At 54.3% G+C, this 17,541-nt stretch overlaps 1 protein-coding gene across 1 annotated transcript; it reads right to left on the bottom strand.

The window, feature by feature from the left end:
• Window positions 1-3,692: 3,692 nt before the first annotated feature.
• GDF10 (growth differentiation factor 10) lies at window positions 3,693-17,081 on the bottom strand. Its single transcript, XM_030847650.2, has 3 exons — window positions 16,507-17,081; window positions 6,586-7,511; window positions 3,693-4,656 (listed from the first exon to the last, which is right to left on the bottom strand). Exons 1-3 carry the CDS (start codon window positions 16,820-16,822, stop codon window positions 4,465-4,467), a joined length of 1,434 nt encoding a protein of 477 aa, XP_030703510.1. The 5' UTR covers window positions 16,823-17,081; the 3' UTR covers window positions 3,693-4,464.
• Between the last annotated feature and the right edge of the window lie 460 nt (window positions 17,082-17,541).

Raw genomic sequence — 17,541 nt, 5'->3', positions numbered from 1 at the left:
ACATACAGACAGGACTGCTATGAGAGATTGGAGGAATCTAGGATTGGATTAGGCTTGAGCGAGAAGTAAAAGTAGACCAAAGCTTGAAAGAGCGCCGTCATCTTAGGGAGTAGAAGAGAGGAGACTCGGAAGTCTCAGAAGCATCAGTTTATCAGTGAAGGAGATTTTATGTTTGCAGCTTTGGGTAAAAAGAAAGAGTCCTCGGCTCTAACTTCCATGTTTTGGTGCACAGCTAGGAGCCAGTGCCGCCAGGCTGGTTCTGCCCTCCTAGGTTTCCTGCCGAAGCCCACTCCAGCCCACCTTGGCCCGGGCTGCCATTAAACACATCTTGCACAAGCTGGTGCCTGCAGTGGCTTTATGCCACCAGCTAAGTCCAGCTCTTCCATCCTGGTGGAGTCATCTCCACTCCTCTTCCCTTGGAGTCCTCTCCTCAAACCCTCCCACTCCAGCCCCAGACTTCTGTAGGCTTCCCCATCATGGCCCTGACTCCATCCTGGCCACAGAAGGAGCCTGACTTACAGGCTACGGCTCTGATGACATTTTTCGAGTGACTTAGACATACAGAGGCACCTATCGGGACGCCTCAGGCAAGACACCTGGTAGTATCCAGGTTCAGTGTCCCTGCTTGTGGAGTAAAAGGGTTACATCCAAAATTTTTCAAAGTTTTCTCCCAGCCTTAACGTTTCCAGCTCGCAGCTGTACCATTTATATTTGTCACATGAACTAAGGCTCTGCCCATCCAGAGGATGTATAACTTCAGGATTAGGGCTCAGCGGCAGGCCACCACACTGCCCCCTCCAGACTGACCCAGATGCAGTTAGTGAGCTCAGGGACCCGCGCACACCTGGGCTGGATCCTGGGACCTCTTGCTCTTGTGATCATGTGATGTTGATATTTTGGTTTTAAGGGGAAAAAAACACGTTATTGAACGTTATAAAGCCTTGCTTTATTGTAAGGCCACTTAGGGCCGTTGGGACAACCTTAACTGGCTGGTGGTGGGGGTCACTGCTCAGAAAGCTGGGAGGCAACACCAGCTGCACAGGCCTTGAACCAGGCAGCCTTGCGTGTCAAAGCCGATGTTACCTGTGGTCTTGGTTAAGACATTGGTGCTATATTACTCACTTATCTTGAGCCTGTTTTTCTGAAGCACCAGCAGGGAGTAAGCTTCAAGGCTGCTGTGAGGCTAAATGAAGTGTCGTATCTAAATGCATGATGCTCTGTAAATGTGAGGGGACCCTGCTGACACTAGTTCCTTTCGTCATACGGCAAAGTCATCACCACTGGGTACCACCCAACCTGGCACAAGCACGAAGCCCCTGTCCATGGCTGGACACAGGGGTGATCCTCCCGGCCCGCTCCCTCTACCCTTGTAATCCAGAAGTGAGGGCTCAGAGAAGTTGTAGCCTTCCACAGTGACCTAGGAGATCTCCCAGAAATTGCAAATGCCAGAAAGAATGAGATAGAAGTATTATAAGACATGCCACCTTCACCAAAAAATGGAAAGGGAGCAGTTGGATGAGAAAAAAATTGAGGGGGAGAAGGGAATATGAAGAATCTAATATTGAGAAGAAAGGCATTTGGAAACTCATCAAGCCCTAATGTTTTTACTTATTTTGCTAGTAATTTATATCCTGTCATATTTCAAAAAGGATTAGACATGGCAAACCAAGCCATGACCGATTTGCAGACCAATTTGAGACATCCCAGCAATCCAATGAAAGAATCATTTAGTCCCAGTACGAGTCCTGCAGGAATAAGGCAGTGTGTGCCTTAAGGACCGCCCCCCTCGCCTCACCTGATCTCTGCCAAGAGGCAGGGCCACGTGCCCAGGGCAGCTGTTCACACACATGTCCCACAACCATTTGGAGCACCTCAGAGGGGACGCTGAGCATATGCTGCTGGGTCCCAGCCAGGTGTGTCCAGTATTTTTGCTGTAAACATCTTCGCCGCAAGCGGTTTTGTAGCACGACTAATTGGCCTTAAGGCCATGTTGCTGTAAAAAAAAAATCACTGCTTGACAGTTATACTACACTAGAAAATGATAACACATCAATTTTTGCAAACGCTTGGTTGAGCTAATCTAAGCCAGCTTTTGTTAAAATGCTCACCATTTTCGAGAGACTTCTACTCATCAGGAATCACATAAACATTTGTTTTGGCAGGGATAGGAGGAGTGGATTCTTCTTTTGCCTCCAACTTCTAATACGGCATAATAAATTTGGTAGAGACAGCTTAAGAGAACAAGGTGTCATATCTAACTGAGCTAAAGAATCCATCACTAATGCTCTCGAAGACTTGTTAGTAGCCGCCTCTTTTATATCTTTGATAAATCGGTAAACTTTTGGTTTTGATGGGTGGGAGGTATGACTGTGCTCACGGAAGAATTTGTAAAAACTGACGTTATATTTTCTAGTGTAATGGAACTGTCACCCAGTTATTTTATCTTTTATGGCAAAATGGCCTCATGGCCAAATAGTTGTGCAGCAAGAATGCTTGTGAAGAAACTGCTTACAGTAGAGATGTTTATGGGGAAAATACCTAGACCCCAACCCAGGTACCCTCAGCCCTCCTTACCTACCTGTTCTGGGTACTCTCTTCAGTGTCGGCCGCTTTGCCTCCAGTGGCTGCAGTTGTAGCCTTCTTCAGAGGCTGCCTGGGCTTCCTAAGCCACAGTGGCTGGTTGTGTAGAGGGCCAGAGAACGGAGAGTTTCCATCTCTCCACTGGGGGCAGCCTGGGGAGGGGGTGTGAACATCCAGCATCCTTGCTTTGAAGCTGGACTAATCCAGAGGTATAGCTTAAGTGCCAGAGCTCCCCATAGGATCCAGGCAAGGTTGGGATGCTTGGTTTCTTGCCCTCCTGTCCTGCTGTACCCACTCCTTGCCTGTTTCTCCTGGGAGCACTTCCTCATCCATGCCTTGCACAGGAACCCTGGTTTCAGGACCCTGACCTAAGACAGATGCCTTGGGCTCCTTTTCTCCTTCTAAGTCCCATCCTGGAGAACTGCTCATGGCTTTTCAACCTTCTCCGAGTAAGAGAAGACTGGGGGCCATGGCATCCTCTGAGTTCCCAGCCGAGGGACTGTTATACACCTGCCCCCAGTTGGACCCAGGTTCTCCTTCAGAAATGCCGGTCAATCAGCTTCAGGTACTACAACTGTAAGGCAATGCCAACTCAGGGATAAGGGAGCCACTTGGGGGAGACTATCTGGGGACAGGGATGCTGACTAGCAAGCAGGGAGAAGCAGACGTTCCAGTTCCTCAGGAGCCCCCAAATCTCTGGAGAGACCCCTGACTTCTTCTACTGAATCTCTTGCTTGAACTACCCCAAGTAGAAGCCCTCTGACCAGGCTACCATAGATGTTCCTTTAAATATCTCAGGCACCTCCCCATCACTTGACATCCCCTCTGAGGCTAAGGAGTCGAGGTCACTGTGCCTGCCTGGGCCATGTCCTTCCTGGACGAGCCCAGGGTGGGGACCTGTGGTGTGATGTGAGTGGGCAGGACCCTGGAAGGCATAGGAGTGGCCGGTGTCTGGAGCTTAGGATGAAGATGAGAGAGTGTGGAGACGGCCTACAGGGGCCTTGGCTCCTAAAGAAGGCTGTGACCCCAGCAGCCACCCAGATGTCATACTTACACGTGGAGATCCATCCATATTTTGCAATGGGTGACATTCAGCTTTTGAAGATACCACTGTCCCTTTAATTTATTAGCTTTCCATAAAAACACATACCGTACACAATCTACAGTATAGAAAGTATAATTTACAAAAATATAAAATCTTGGTTATGTTTTAGTATTCCCGCGTATCACCGTATGGGTTATTTCAATAAGCACGTTTAAACAATGCACGCTCAGCCAGCTTGACTACCTCTGTGGGGAACGGTGTCAACGCCCTCCTTTTTGTTTTAAAATAAAACATATATTAAGAAAAAGAAACCAACATTGGTTATATGTGCATACTGTATGTATAAAAGCGTCTGCAGTGGATTTTGAGAGAAAACATCCATTTATACCATCATTTAGGCCCTGTTTTGCAGCGTCACACTGTGGCCCGAAGTGTTTTAAACTGATTGTTTAAACAGAGGTTCTTTCCTTGTGAAGGGAGTGAGTGCCTTCAGGTCTGTAGTCTTCTTTCCAGGTTATGAGATGATAGTCACAAAACCCAGCCTGTGGACATGTCCGGTTTTCAGGCCTTCAGAGCACAGCGGACACGTTGTGGGCAACCGTCAGGCCAGGGCTAATGCCCAGATCCCTTCAAAGGATTCGGACTGGCATTGAGGGGGCTGAGTCACCAGCAGTGAAAGACCCCAGAATGATGCCCTGGGGTGACAGATGGTTGCCTGCAAGCTGTGCCCTGCATTTGCAGCTGCACCCTGAGTCAAGTGCTCACTCCAGAAGGTTCCGAGAATGCTGCCCTGCTGTGTGCAGGCGGGGCAGGTTCTTTCCACTCCAGGGCGGCTGGTCTTACCGGCAGGCACAGGTCTCCACAGACATGTTGGGGTACACCTTCAGAACCACATTCCGGTTCTCATCCAGGAAGAGGACCCCAAGAGAGTTCATCTTGTCGGGAACGCAGCAAGGCTCTGGGATGCCCGGGACGATGCCCACGGCCCTGACGATGCTCTGGATGGTGGCGTGGTTGGAGGGGCGGACGATCTGCAAGGGGGAAAGGAGCATGGTCACCTCCGAACTCTGCCCACGCTGCAGTCCTCACCCACCCACCACGCTGCCTGCATGCCCTTGACTGAGGCCACAGAAAAGGCACTGACCTAGAAGAAAAGGTGAGGTCACAGGGTTGGGTACACATTTCTTCTGAAATCAGTGGCAGACTGAGTCCTAGGGACTTTTGCAAAAGGCCTTCCTGCCCTTCGGGCTCCCAGAGGGAAGGCACATCCCCTACATGGCACTGGCCACTTGGGGGCACCTGCGCGTCACACATCCCCGAGGAGCACCAGGAACTGGGCAGGAGCCCCAGAGGGAAGGCAGTGGAGAAGATTGGAGGTTCTGCCTGGGGCCATAGCTGCCCAGACTTTACAGTCCAGGGAGCACCGACACGCTTGCCATGTGATCATGTTCTCAGCACAGGAGGGGAAGCCCTCCAGGCACAAGTGCATCAGTGTGATGGGGCTGGAAACTCGCAGTTCCCAGGTGGGTCTGATTTGGGGGTGTCAGGCGCTGCTTCACCTGCATCACCCCATTTTGTCATTGAATCAACCTTATGGGGTGGGTACGACTTTAATTTTCCTGGGGAAACTGAGGCTTCAAATGACTAAATAACTGGACCAGGAGCCCTCAGCTAGAAAGTAGTCTGGCTTGGAAACTGCGCTCGCTGGGCCCACACCAGCTCTCTTTCCCGCCCTCCCCAGGCAGCCTCTCACATCCAGAAGAGTCTGGGTCCCAGCAGCAAACACGGCACCTCCCACAAGATGAAGAGGACCCCGTCACAGGTGCTTCAGCTCATTGTCGGCCAGAGTTTTATATGCACAGTGCCTCTGGTGGGGAGGTGGGAGGAGAGGGACACCGGCATTTGGGGAGTTCAGGCTGGTGTCAGGGAAGGTGGAAAGACAGCCAGGCAGACTGATAAGGTAAGCGCAGGGTCAGCCAGCAGGAGCCTGCTGTACTCACCCTGCATCCCCCGGGCCGGGCCCTTCCAGCAGACGCCTGTCTCTCTGTCAGACACCTCCCTTCCTCTCTCCTGCACATGCACGGCTTTGAGCAGAAGCCTCTTAATTCCCAAACAGGTTAATGCGGCCCCGCGTCTGGGTCTGGGATTTCCCAGCTGGCTGATTTATTTACGTTCACAGTGGATTTACGCGCTGACTTCCTTTCTTGGAGAGGAAGGCATGACCTGGAACTCAGCAGAGGAGCTAAGTAGGAGGAAAGTGTGTGCTCTGTGCCGAGGTCGACATCAGCAGGCAGCCAGCCCACGGTGGTTCAGGATGTGGGGAGATGGATGGACAGAACCATGGCCCAGCCTGGAGGGAAGGCGAGCATCTGAAAACCCGGGCCAGTGCAATGGGGAAAGCAGCCCCGTGCTGTGTGTCCTGCCGACTCGTGTGCAATGAGAGCTGGCTGCCCTGTGAGTTCCTGCCCTGAGTCGGGGGTGGGGGATGGACGGTCACACTGGGAAGCCACTGAGGCCAGCTCTGTGCTGGTCACAGACACCAACGCCCTGAGATCCAGGCCAGGTTTCTAGAAGAGCCTTGGTGAGGAGGGGGCTTAAGAGACCTGACCTGTGTGCAGGGGGCCAGGCTCTCCTCAGCCTCTGTGGGTATTGCTATGTGGGAACACACCTAAGGAGATGGATCTCCTGTTTTGCAAAAGAAGAAAGGTTTTGATTTAAAACTCAAATTCACTGAAGGCACAGCCAGACCCCATCCATCTGTGGGCTGTATCCACCCGACAGGCTGACATTTTGGCACGTCTGTCTACCTATTCTCTGCCTTGAGTAGATGGGAGGTGTCATTATCCCTATTTACAGACAGGAAACAGTGAGGAGGCAGAGGGACTTGCCTGCAGGGGCAGAGCTGAGAGTCACAATTAGCCCAGGGGCAGAACACAGCGGGGCGACCCCACACACTCTACCTTGGGCATGGGGAACTCGCAGGCTCCTGAGCAGTAGTAAGCGTCGAACGACTTGGGTGAGATGATCCATTCGTTCCACCCGATGTCTGCAAAGTCCACCTTCAGATACCTCCGGGAGCAAACCCGCGGCTCGTCCCACTGCTTCCTCCGGGCTTTCTGCATCGTCTTCTCGTCAAAGTCCAGCACCTGCGAGGAGGCCATGAACACATCCTGGCCCTTCTTCCTGCGGTCCTTGCGGCCCGGCCGAGGCTTCAGTGAACGGAAGGGGCTGGGCCACAGCTCGTGTTTGTGGTAGTGCTGGGCGTGGGGGGCATGTGCCGGCCTCTCGTCCAGCCCCGGCAGCTCGTTGTTCTGCAGCGGCCCCATGGCCTGCGTGGCCCGGCGCACGCGGGGGTCTGCCGAGCTGTTGGGGGCTGCTCCAGGCTCCTGGTCCCCAGCCTGGAAGGGGTCATATCTCTGCAGTGTCACTGCCACGCTGTTGGGCTCTGAGATGGCCAGGTCGTTGGCGTAGATGAGGATGTAGGGTGCGTGGGGGCCGGGCCTGGGTACCCCCGGGTCCTCCTCCCCGGAATCCAGCTGGGCGGACAGGAGCAGCTCGCCATCCCGGCGGGCCGCCTTGATGATGGGGGAGATGTCCTTGGCCCGCCACAGGCCCCGTGGCGGGGGCAGCAGGGCCATGGCCCCACGGAGCAGCCCCTGTGTAGCCATGTTCTGCGAGAGGCTTCGGAAGAGCAGGTGCTGGCGTGCAGGCGGGCCCGGGGGCAGCAGGCGGCAGGATGCATTCTTGGCCCGCTGCTTGCATGGTGCCTCGCGTGCCCGGGGCCACCGCGGCTCTGAGTAGAAGTGGAATGTGGCCGTGAGGATCATTTCTGAGTCCTGCATGGAAGTCAGGTTGAAGAAATACACGGTCTTCTGGTTGACCACTTCTGCGAGGGAAGGACAGACCACAGCCTGTTAGGTTGTCTCCTGAGCAGGGCCCCATGCTCATAGGGTGTCCCGTCCAGGAAGTGGAGGAGGAACGCCCATTGAGGGAGCACTTTCAGGCCAGCAGGCTTTCCTCATCTCCTGTAATCCTCACATGCAACTGATGAGGGCACCCTTTGCTATTTTCAGGGACCAGATGAGGATGAGGGATTGAAGTCAGAGAGGTTGGGGGCTGTCATATCCCATTGCAAAGAAAGGAAGAAAAAAAACGGTGGCAGACAGGGTAGATGCTCAGGGCTGCTGGACCCTGAAGCTCCAGTTCCTGCCTCTGCACTCTAACGCCTCTCAATGAACAAATGATCTCCCCCATCTTCATTCATGAGATAAGATGGAATCAGGTATTCGGGATACTTGGGTTGGGTCCGAGCCCTGCTGACAGTAGCCCCCCGTATCTGCACAGCTTTCTATTTCATAGACATTAAATGCAGTCCTTCTTCCAAATGAGGTAAATTAGAGTGCCTCACGCTGTCTCAGCCTTCTGAGCGGCTTCTGAGGGAAACTGGGCTTAAGAACACAGCCATTTGGGTGTCTGCTAGTTATTCTGCCCAAGCCCTTTTAAACTTGTTTTTACAAAGAAAAAGCACTATCAGGGTCGTACCAGGTCACTCAATAAAATCTCCAACATCCAGGTTGCTCTCCAGAGGCCAGAACCACGATGAGGACCGGCCTCAAACATCACATGGGTCACTCCCATCTCCCTCAAACATCACACCTGCAGCTCGAGGATACTCTTGGCCCCTGCATCCCTGGGGCTGTCAACCACTCTTTCCTTTCTCTCTTGGTTCTACCAGGTGTACACCAGGACCCCAGGGCAGAAAGCTCCCCCAGGCCCTGGCAGCATGAGGTCTGGGAATAGCAAGCCCTCTCTGGGGTTTGGATGGGAGGGAGGCATCATCTCCCTGAGATGCTGCAGGAGAGCCGGAGACCAGAGCTGTCAGGTGGGCTGTCTCCCTCCCGCTGCCCTATTTCCTGTTGCCAGGGGTCTGTCTGCTGGGTGAAGCTGGGAGAGGTACAGGGTTTCCAAGAGCGGGAATGTGTGTGTGTGTGTGTGTGTAGAAAATGGGTCACAGTTTCCTGACACCTGCGTCCACAGATTCAGCTGGCATTTTTTTAACCAAAATCTTCAGTTTAAGGTTATTTGTTTCTATTGGGATGAAGGCATAATTCTACTGGGAAGAAGGCATAATTCAATTGGGAACTTTCATGTACTTTAAAGGGACTACAAGAAAGAGGAAGGGAGGAAAAGTCAGAGGGCCCAAAAAATGTCAGTCAAAGCTTGGGTGACATTCTAAAGACACGACCGTACCTAATTCTCAGAAAAAAACCCTCAGCATGTCCACAGCAGCCCCTCAATACGTCCACACATAAGGAGAAGCACGAGTCTTGATGCACATCTAAACCTAGCTTCCCCAAACACTGCGGCCTTGAGTGTCATGGTCCTCGAGTCCTGCATTTCCCAAAGCTCAAAGATCACTGCTTTCCTCCTCTGGAGATGCTGATTCAGAGGGTCTGGGACAATGCGGCCCAGGAATTCTTATTCTAACCAGCATTCTAAGGGATTCTAAGTTTGGGAAGCAACGATGGGCGGTGGCTGTGTATCTGCAACATCTGGGGTTGACTTGTGGATGGGGTGCAAGTTCACCAACAAGGCAGCCCCTCCCCCCCAAGCTGGGAAAGGCTCTAGGAACCAGGCTCCCAGGCCTCAACGGGCCCATGCCTTGCTCATCTGCCTCAGAGAGACAAGAGAATCTCTATCTCACCCGAATGCTTGGAGGATCAAATAAATAACATATGTAATGTGCCAGGCACAAAGGGGGAAGCCCCCAAATGTGCTTCTGTGCCACTTTTGTCTAAATGACCAAGGCCGGCAGAGCAAGCTCCTCCTGCACCAGTTCGGGCCCCTCTTACTCAATGGTCCAGCTAACACAGCAGAAAAAGTGTTTTTCTTTTATCCAATTCAAGTCAACTCCATTGTTCCGCTAACAGGTTCTTTGTGCAAGAACACTCTAGGCTCTAAAACAGACATGTCTGACTCCTTCCAAAGAGCTGGCCCTTCACAGCGGGATGCAAGCATCTTTGGCCTAGAAGCCTGTGGCTCTCGGTGAGAAGGAAAACAGCAGACTGGGGGAACCGAGATGGGGCTTCCCAGAGAAAAGCACCTTGGCCCCCCTTCCAGTGACAAGGTAAAGAACGAGAGAGGATATAAAGAAGGATAACTGTGACCACCAAGGCAGGGCCAGCAACCTTGGCTTGAGGTGGGTGCGGCCCAATGAAGGTGCTGGGAGGGCCGCCCCAGGGTGGCAAAACGTGTTGTGGAGGAGGACGGGGTGCCCTCCCCTGGAGGTTATTTCTGCACGGGGTGCAGGAGAGGGACAGCAAATGCTGCCCTTCCCTTAGGATGGAGAACCACAGAGAGCACGCTCAGGAACTCAGAGCGGGAAGAACCTTAGAGGTCAGGCAGCCTGATTAATTACACTCAGGGCAGGAGTTTTTCCTCCATTTGTCTTGAATGCCTTTGGCCACAGGCAGCTCGCTCCTCACAAGGCAGTCTGATGCGTGATGACCCTCCCCGCTGGGAACCGTGGAGGTGGAGATGGGTCACTCCCATCTCCAGGGCACGAAGGGCCACAGGCTGGCCCAGCTCTCTGATTGTACCTGCATGCCTGCATTGCAGGGGGCTCCAGGCTGTGGCTGAGAGAAGGCCACCTACCTGAAGGCTCCCAGCTTGGATGAGCCCAGGTCACAAAGGAGAATCTCCAAAGAGAAGTCCCTATTTGCTATGAACCGTGCTGGTGCCTGTGGCTCCCATCTCACGGTCAGCTAGAAAAGATCCTTCCTTCCTCCCTCCTATCATTCCTCTCCCCCTTCCTTCGCCCCTCCCCGCCTCCCTCCCTTTTCCAGATAAATATTTGGGAAACTCCTACTCTGGGCTAAGTGCTGCGCTGAGCAGGGTCCTAGCAAAGGTGATTCCAGGCACTCAGAGGAGCTCAGCCCAGGGACGAGACAGACAGTGATGTGGGGACGCCCACCTGCAGTGCCCGTCGCAGCTTCACAGAGCTGTGTCCAGGAGAGGCCCCCGGCGGGCTGGGTGCTTTTGACCTCAGGTCAGCATCCTGCTCAGAGCTCTCTATTGCCCCCCAAATAAAACTCAACCCTTTACCAAGGCCCTACTTGATCTGGCCTGCTTACCTCCCCAACTCCATCTGCTCCCCGCACCCCCATCTCTGCCCTAGTCACCCTGGCCTTCCTGTCCTTACAAACATGAAGCTCCATGTCAGGGCTTTGTCCCAGCTCTTCCTTCTGCTGTCATCACCTCTCCTCTAGGAACCACTCCTCTCTCCTTTGGGCCTTTGCTCAAGCGGCATCCCTAACAAAGGGTACCACTGACTCCCTTGGCTGAAGGAACAGCCCCATCGCTCTGTCTGTCCCTGGCTTCATTTGTCTTCACGTCACTCTGGGACATCCTGATATAATATATTTCCTTGCTATTGTTTCTCTTTCCCTCTAGAACACAAACTCCAAGAGGGCGGGGCTTTGCCAGCTGTGTGCACTGCTGTATCCCTAGATCCTAGCACGAGGCCTGAGTGATCATCAGCGCTCAGAAATGTGTGCTGAATGGCAGGGGAGGGGAGGGGTCTTTGCTAGATCTGTCTGCTTCACTTAACAAAGGGGGTTCCTGGCCTGCTGCCCTGGGGCTCAGTGAATATCCTGAAAGAAGTCCAGAAAGTCTCCTTTGGAAAGATGTAGCCGATTATGCAAATCCAGCTGGAGGCACTGCACAGCAGGATGTTTGTCCAGTCACTTCCCCTTGAGCCTTAGTTTTCTCATCTTTAAAATGGGAATAATATTGTTTACTGATTAGGAAGCTCCAAGTTCCAAGCATATATGCATGCTTGATTCCTCGTGTTCACAATGAGGGCAGCAGACATGGCAAATGGACAAAGAGATGGAGCTTCAGAGAGGGTACAAGACTACATAACTGCATAACTTGCTTAAAGTGCTCAAAGTCCCCCAGCTGGTAAGGGGCGGAGCCAGGGCGTGCTTCCAGGCCTGTCTGACCCCAAGCCCACGCCGTTCCCCACCCTCCCCAACCAGGTGCTCTGGATAGAATCCGGGTCTGCTTAACAGCTAATGTAACAAAGATCACGTGCTGTGAACTCTAAAATATTTTGCAAACACAAGTCATTATTTGGATTATTTTGTATTCTGACTCTCCAGGAAAGAAAGGACTGATCTTATTTAGACAAGTTGATCTCTCTATGGTCTTTGGAAATCTGAGAACCCTAGTGAGGTCCACTCTACTGGGCACTCAACCTCCTTCCCAACTCTTTAGGGATGGGACTAGAGAGGAAAGAGGTAGGGAAGCGGTCCTAGTCCAAGGGTGCCCCCAAGCTCCCTGCTGACCAGCTCTCAGGCCAAGACGACCCTCAGACTGCTCTGCTCTGTAGAAACAGAATCCAAGTCACCTGGAGATCTGTCCCTTCACTCATTGCCCCTGAAACAGCCATCAGGGTGACCAGAGCGAGAATGCCGGGCTGAAGATGCAAGCACCAACATAATAAACTGAAGAAAGGAAGTGGTGGGCCACCAGTGGTGGTGCAGAGAAGGAAAGAGAACTAATGTGTACCGAGTGTCTGTTTTTAGGCAGGCTCCAGAGTCAGGGTTTAAACCCTGCTTCATCACCGACTGGCTGTGGGGCCTTAGGAAGTCACACAACTTCTCTGCCCCATCTGCTAATCAAACAGAACACGTGTACGTGCCTCCTGAAGTTGTGAGCTCATCTCTGCAGTGCTCTCAGCAAGGTGTCTGGCACCCAGCACATGCTCAGAACACAGTGGTCATGTGGTGTCACAAGCTACTGCTACACTCAGGACCCCCCCACCCCTGCTCCCTGCCCTCGTGCCCAGCGGGAGGCACTGCCGCCTGTCCACCCTCTCCAGCAGGAGCCTGAGAATTTTCACAGCCTCTTCGCCCTCCTGCGTGCAACTTATCCTAGTTCCTATTTCTCCACATCCTGTTTCTCCACAACCACCCTGAACTTTGCATCTTTCCACCACTGTCTTAGCCCACAGTCTGACCTTGACCACCACTGTGACCCCAGGACACTGTCACCCTCACACCACACTCGTGCTTCACAGGGAATCATCTATTACAGATGAAGAGTTAACATCCTTCACAACCTCCACATATCAGTAGGAAAAAGACCAGAACCCCAAGTGGATGAAGTGGTTTCCACGGGAAAAATTTCGAATGGTCAAAAAGCATGAAAAACAATTCAGGATGACCAGTAATGAAAAAGAAAACGGTAACGTCAAATGAGAATGAAGATATAACAAGTTTTACCTGCTGCAATTCTGATCCCATTAGGGTAAAAACTATATATAATATTCCACAAAATATTAACTCTGGTTATATCTGGATTGTGATTTCTTTTCTTAACTGTGATTTTCTATGATTTCTGGATAAGTATGCATTTCCCTTATAATCTCTTGTCTCTCCTTCTCCCCTCTCCTCTTTTCTTCTCTCCCTCCCTCCCCCTCTCCCTCCCTCGCCCCTCTCTCACCATACACACTCTCTATACTGCCCCACTGCTTACAGGCCTTGGTGGCCCACTGGTTCACTTCCATTTTCTGCCTCTTTCTTCCTGTTGTTTCCTCATTGAAACCAAACGCCTCACAGTTCCAGGCAATAGGGCTCTGCTTCACTTCTACACCTGGCTAACACCCGCTGTCCTTCAGAGTCTGTCTGGGGCCTCCCCTGCTCTGCGAAGGCTTCACTGGACCCTCCCCACCAGCCCTTCCCCTGCCAGGTCAGTGCTGTCCTTTGGGGCTCCTGAAGCCCACCCCCAGCCCTTTCTCACTCCATTGTCCTACCTGTGCCACTGCACACATTCTTCTGTTTACTTCTCCCTTCTCCACCAGCCCGTGAGCTTTTCGGGGCAGGGCCAATACTCTCTGCTTTTCTGTGTCCTCTGAGCTTACAGTACCTGCCACTGAATGAGGTGCTCAGGAAAGACTTGGGGAACTGACTGTGACATTTGGCACTCTCGACAGATGAGTATGTATTAGTACTCTCATTTTAGAGATGAAGACACCAACCTCAGAGAGGTTAAGTAACTTGCCCAATATCACATACGTAGGTGGAAAAGCCTAGATTTAAATGCAGGTCGTTTGAGGCTGCAGGTGTCTAACCTTAACCCTTATGGTCAGGCTCAGAAGCTCCCTCCACTGATGCGCTTCAAGGAGCAATGGAAGGGAGGGAAGGAGCTGGGTGGCTGGCGTAATCATAGTAGAGCTAAAACATTATTGAACTTACACGTGCCAGGCACTGTGTTAAGCACTGAACATATCTCAGTTCATTTAAAAAACCCTATAAGGAAGAGAGCGTTATTAGTCCCATTTTAGAAGTGAAGAAAACGGAGTCATAGACGAGTTCAGTCCCTGGCCCCAGTCACAGACTCAGGATTTGGCCCTTACCAGCCCAGCTCACAGCCTGCGCTTGGAACCTGAGCTGAGCTGCCTAGAGGCAGGCAAGGGACACAGTTCCACTGTAACACGGGTTGCAGGGAACACCCCACCGAGGCAGCAGAGGTCACCGTCACGGAGCAGGACCAGAGCTGAAGCCCCCCACATGTGTGCCTCATCCATGAAATGAGGGGTCCCCACCCAGGCTCACACCTCCTCACAGCTTCGTCGCTGGGTCACAAAGCAGGCCCTTCTGAGGGCTGGTGAGGGACTGGGTATGAAGAAACTTCAGTCAGGGGAGGAGAAGCGAAACCAAGCTGCCTGGGCCTACTCTCTGCCAGGCACAAACCCCGCCTCATCCCATTGAATCTTCACCCCACCCCCACTACGTGCACAAACAATTGATACTCAGAGAGGTAACGTGATGTGTACACACATACTAGTAGCAGGTGGAGCTGGGACTTGTACCCATGGCTGTTTCAAATGGTTCCAAACAAGAGTACTGGATTTGTCAAATAGTCCTAGACTGATCCAGAATAATTCTGATCTCCCAGGATCTGTTCCATCCTCTGTCTCCTAAGTCCTGGGCTCAGTTCTGATGGAGGTTGGGGGAGGGAACTAGCAGTGAGAACAGCATGAGCCTGACAGATGGACGGTGCCAAACACTGCCACTGTGAACAGCTTGCCCTGGCCTGGCCTCAGTCTCCTTATCTGTAAAATGGGAGGACTGGATCTGAAGTACTGTCGCCAGATCCTTTTCAGGGCTAAGTGTTGCTTGTACCACCCCCAGCCTGTGAAGACTGAAAAACAGACCGTGCACCTCCATGCCTGGGCCTGCAGCAACAGGGTGGGCTCTGTGGGCGTGCTCATCCCTTATTGCAGCAGTGAACTTGCTGGTCTTGCTTTCCTCAAGTGCAAGGCTTTGGGGACTGAGTTATGGATGCAAGGTCAAGTCTACACCTATATGAACACAAGTCTTTTGTACTCCAGGGAAACACGATGCACCAACACTTAACCTGGCCGGTGCTGGGCTTAGGGCTTACACATATCAACTCATGTCATCTTTCCTGAATTGCTACAGGGAAGATATTACCATGACCTGACCATTTTGTGGATAAGCACACTCGAGTCCACAGAGCTTCAGTGATTTGCCCAAGATCATAGTCATGCTAGATGATTCTTGAGTGACTTAATAATGATACTCCAGAAATGGGCCCCAAGAAGTGAATAAAAGGTACCAGGGAGGATGGAGTTAGATCTAGTTGGCCTGGAACCTAGTGAGTCTGCCCAGTAGAGGATGGGGGGAAGGGGCTTCTCTGCGGCAGGAGCTCCCAGTACATGTTTATGCGAGACCAAGCTTCCAGCGTCTGGCTCTGAGGCCACGGTGTGGTACCCTAAGTAACACAGCCAGTGATCGACAGGGAGGTGGCGGATCTGACTCCAAGCTGTCTGGCCCCAGTGGTGGGCTTGTCCCCCTCTACCTCAAGAGGGGGCCCTACAGACCAATGGTCTTTCTCCTGATGAATGGCCTCCTCCTTCACAAGGGCTGCAGGGGACCCCTACTCACATTTTCTGCAATGGCATTCTGAGACCACGAGTAATCTCCATGACAACCAGGGTCTTCCCATCACCCCTGCGCCTCGTCTCTGCTCACCCAGGGCCTGCAGAGGTCACCCAGCCCCGGCGGGCAGACAGCTGAGGCAGGATTCTGAAATGCTCTCGGAAGCAGGGCAGGGAGGGCTCGGTGCAGCTCCATCCAAGGTGTGGGGAAAGGGGAAAGGATCTGCCCAGGAGGGGCAAGGGCAGGAGGGGGGCTGGGAACCCCCACTGCCCAAGCTTCTAGACCTTTCCTCAAACCCCCATAGTCTGAACAATCCATGCTAGTGCCTAGCAGGCCTCAGTCCCATGTACCCAAGGCTGGGCACCCAAGGCCATTCTCAGTCCACCCCACTTCCCCAACTGCCACACCCACTAAGTGCACCAGCTAGAGGGGCACAGCCCCTGCCTGGGCCCAGCGCCTGGCACTTCCATCAGGGCTGCACTGCACCCACCTGATGGGCTCTCTTCAGTGCCTCCTTCATCTGTCAAGAGCCAGCACAGCCTACCCCCCGAGCCCCGACACACACACACGGTGAGCTCCCCCAGCCCAGTCCCATCTCCACGCTGTGCTTAAAGCCTTGTGGATGGGGTCGTCTGTGTCCGGCAAGTGTGACACCCTCCGAGGTTTGGCGGCACCCCAGGGGCAGGAACCCTGTCACTCTGTGCCACTTCGGCGTCCCCACGGGAGGCTCAGGGCCCGGCACAGAGTGCTCGGGGAGGGCGGCGGTGGGGGGAATAGTTAATGGAAGAATGAATGAACCAGTCAATGACTAGAAGGAAGAGGCAAAGCGGAGGTGCAGAGGTGGGAGGATGGACACGTGAGGAGGACCGGGGAGGATGAAGAGAAGGGGGCCACAGGGCCGCCTCTACTTACCCAGCCGGGCCCGGAAGCTGCGGACCGTGTTGCCCCCTCCTGGCCGCGCGCCCCTTCGGCTGTATTTCTCATAAAGCCGGAGCATGTGGACAGCGACCATGTCCTGGGTGCCGGGGCCTAGCGCAGCGGCCGCGTCCCCTGGAGACCGCTGGGGGTTCTTGTACCCCGCCAGGCCGTCGGCCGCTGCGGGCGGGGCGGACTGGGCGGGGGCCGTGTGGCTGCCGCCCGCGTCCTGGAGCAGCAGCAGAAGTAGCGGCAGCAGCGGCAGCAGTTGGGACCCCGGTCCCGGGCTGGTCCGAGCGGGGCCACGGGCCATGATGGGTGGCGGTGGCGAAGGGGTCGGAGCCGGGGAAGAGGAGGAGGAGGTAGATCGAGGGCGCACAGGAGGCTGAGAACAAACCCTGCGGCGGGAGGGCGCGCGGGCAGCACCGGCAGGCGGGGGCGCGGGATGTCGAGATCCGCGCGGGGCAGAGCTGGGCGCGCAGCCGGGCGCACGGTACGGCCAGCGGTCACGGCCGTCCGGAGCCACGCAGAGCCGAGCCGAGCCCAAGCCGGCGCGCTGCCTCGGCGGACTAGCGGCGAAACTTTGCAGCCCCAGGCGCGCCCGGCTTGGCGGGTTCGAGGGGCGGGGCGGGGCGGGGCGGCCGGCTGCGCCCTCGCGGGGGACCCGGCTGCGCGCCCCGAACCACTCCGGGCCGCCGCCTACACTGCCGTCCGTGGCCCGGCCGCGTTGTGCGTGCGCCCGAGTGTGGCGGTGTGCGCGCGCAGGGGTGTGCGCCCGATTGTGCGCCCGAAGTCTGGGTGGCGTGGGCGTGGGCCTGCGTGCTCCCCGCTCCCCTGCGGAAAGCCGGAGACCTGGGACCCGGCCCGGCTCCTGTGTGTCGGCGCCTCGGCCTGGCCGGGACTGCGTGGGGGCTGGGCGGCATTTAGGGGGGGCCCTCCTGCCGGGTTGCCCCTGCAATGGCATGTGATGATTGTGGTTGCAAGATGACAGCTCCCCCGTGAGGGCCCGACGGGGGAATGTGTGTGCGCCCG

Source organism: Globicephala melas, chromosome 16 (assembly GCF_963455315.2).
Source record: "Globicephala melas chromosome 16, mGloMel1.2, whole genome shotgun sequence".
Taxonomy (NCBI): domain Eukaryota; kingdom Metazoa; phylum Chordata; class Mammalia; order Artiodactyla; family Delphinidae; genus Globicephala; species Globicephala melas.
Note: the sequence above shows the minus strand (reverse complement) of the source record. Positions and strands in the feature narration are given on the sequence as shown.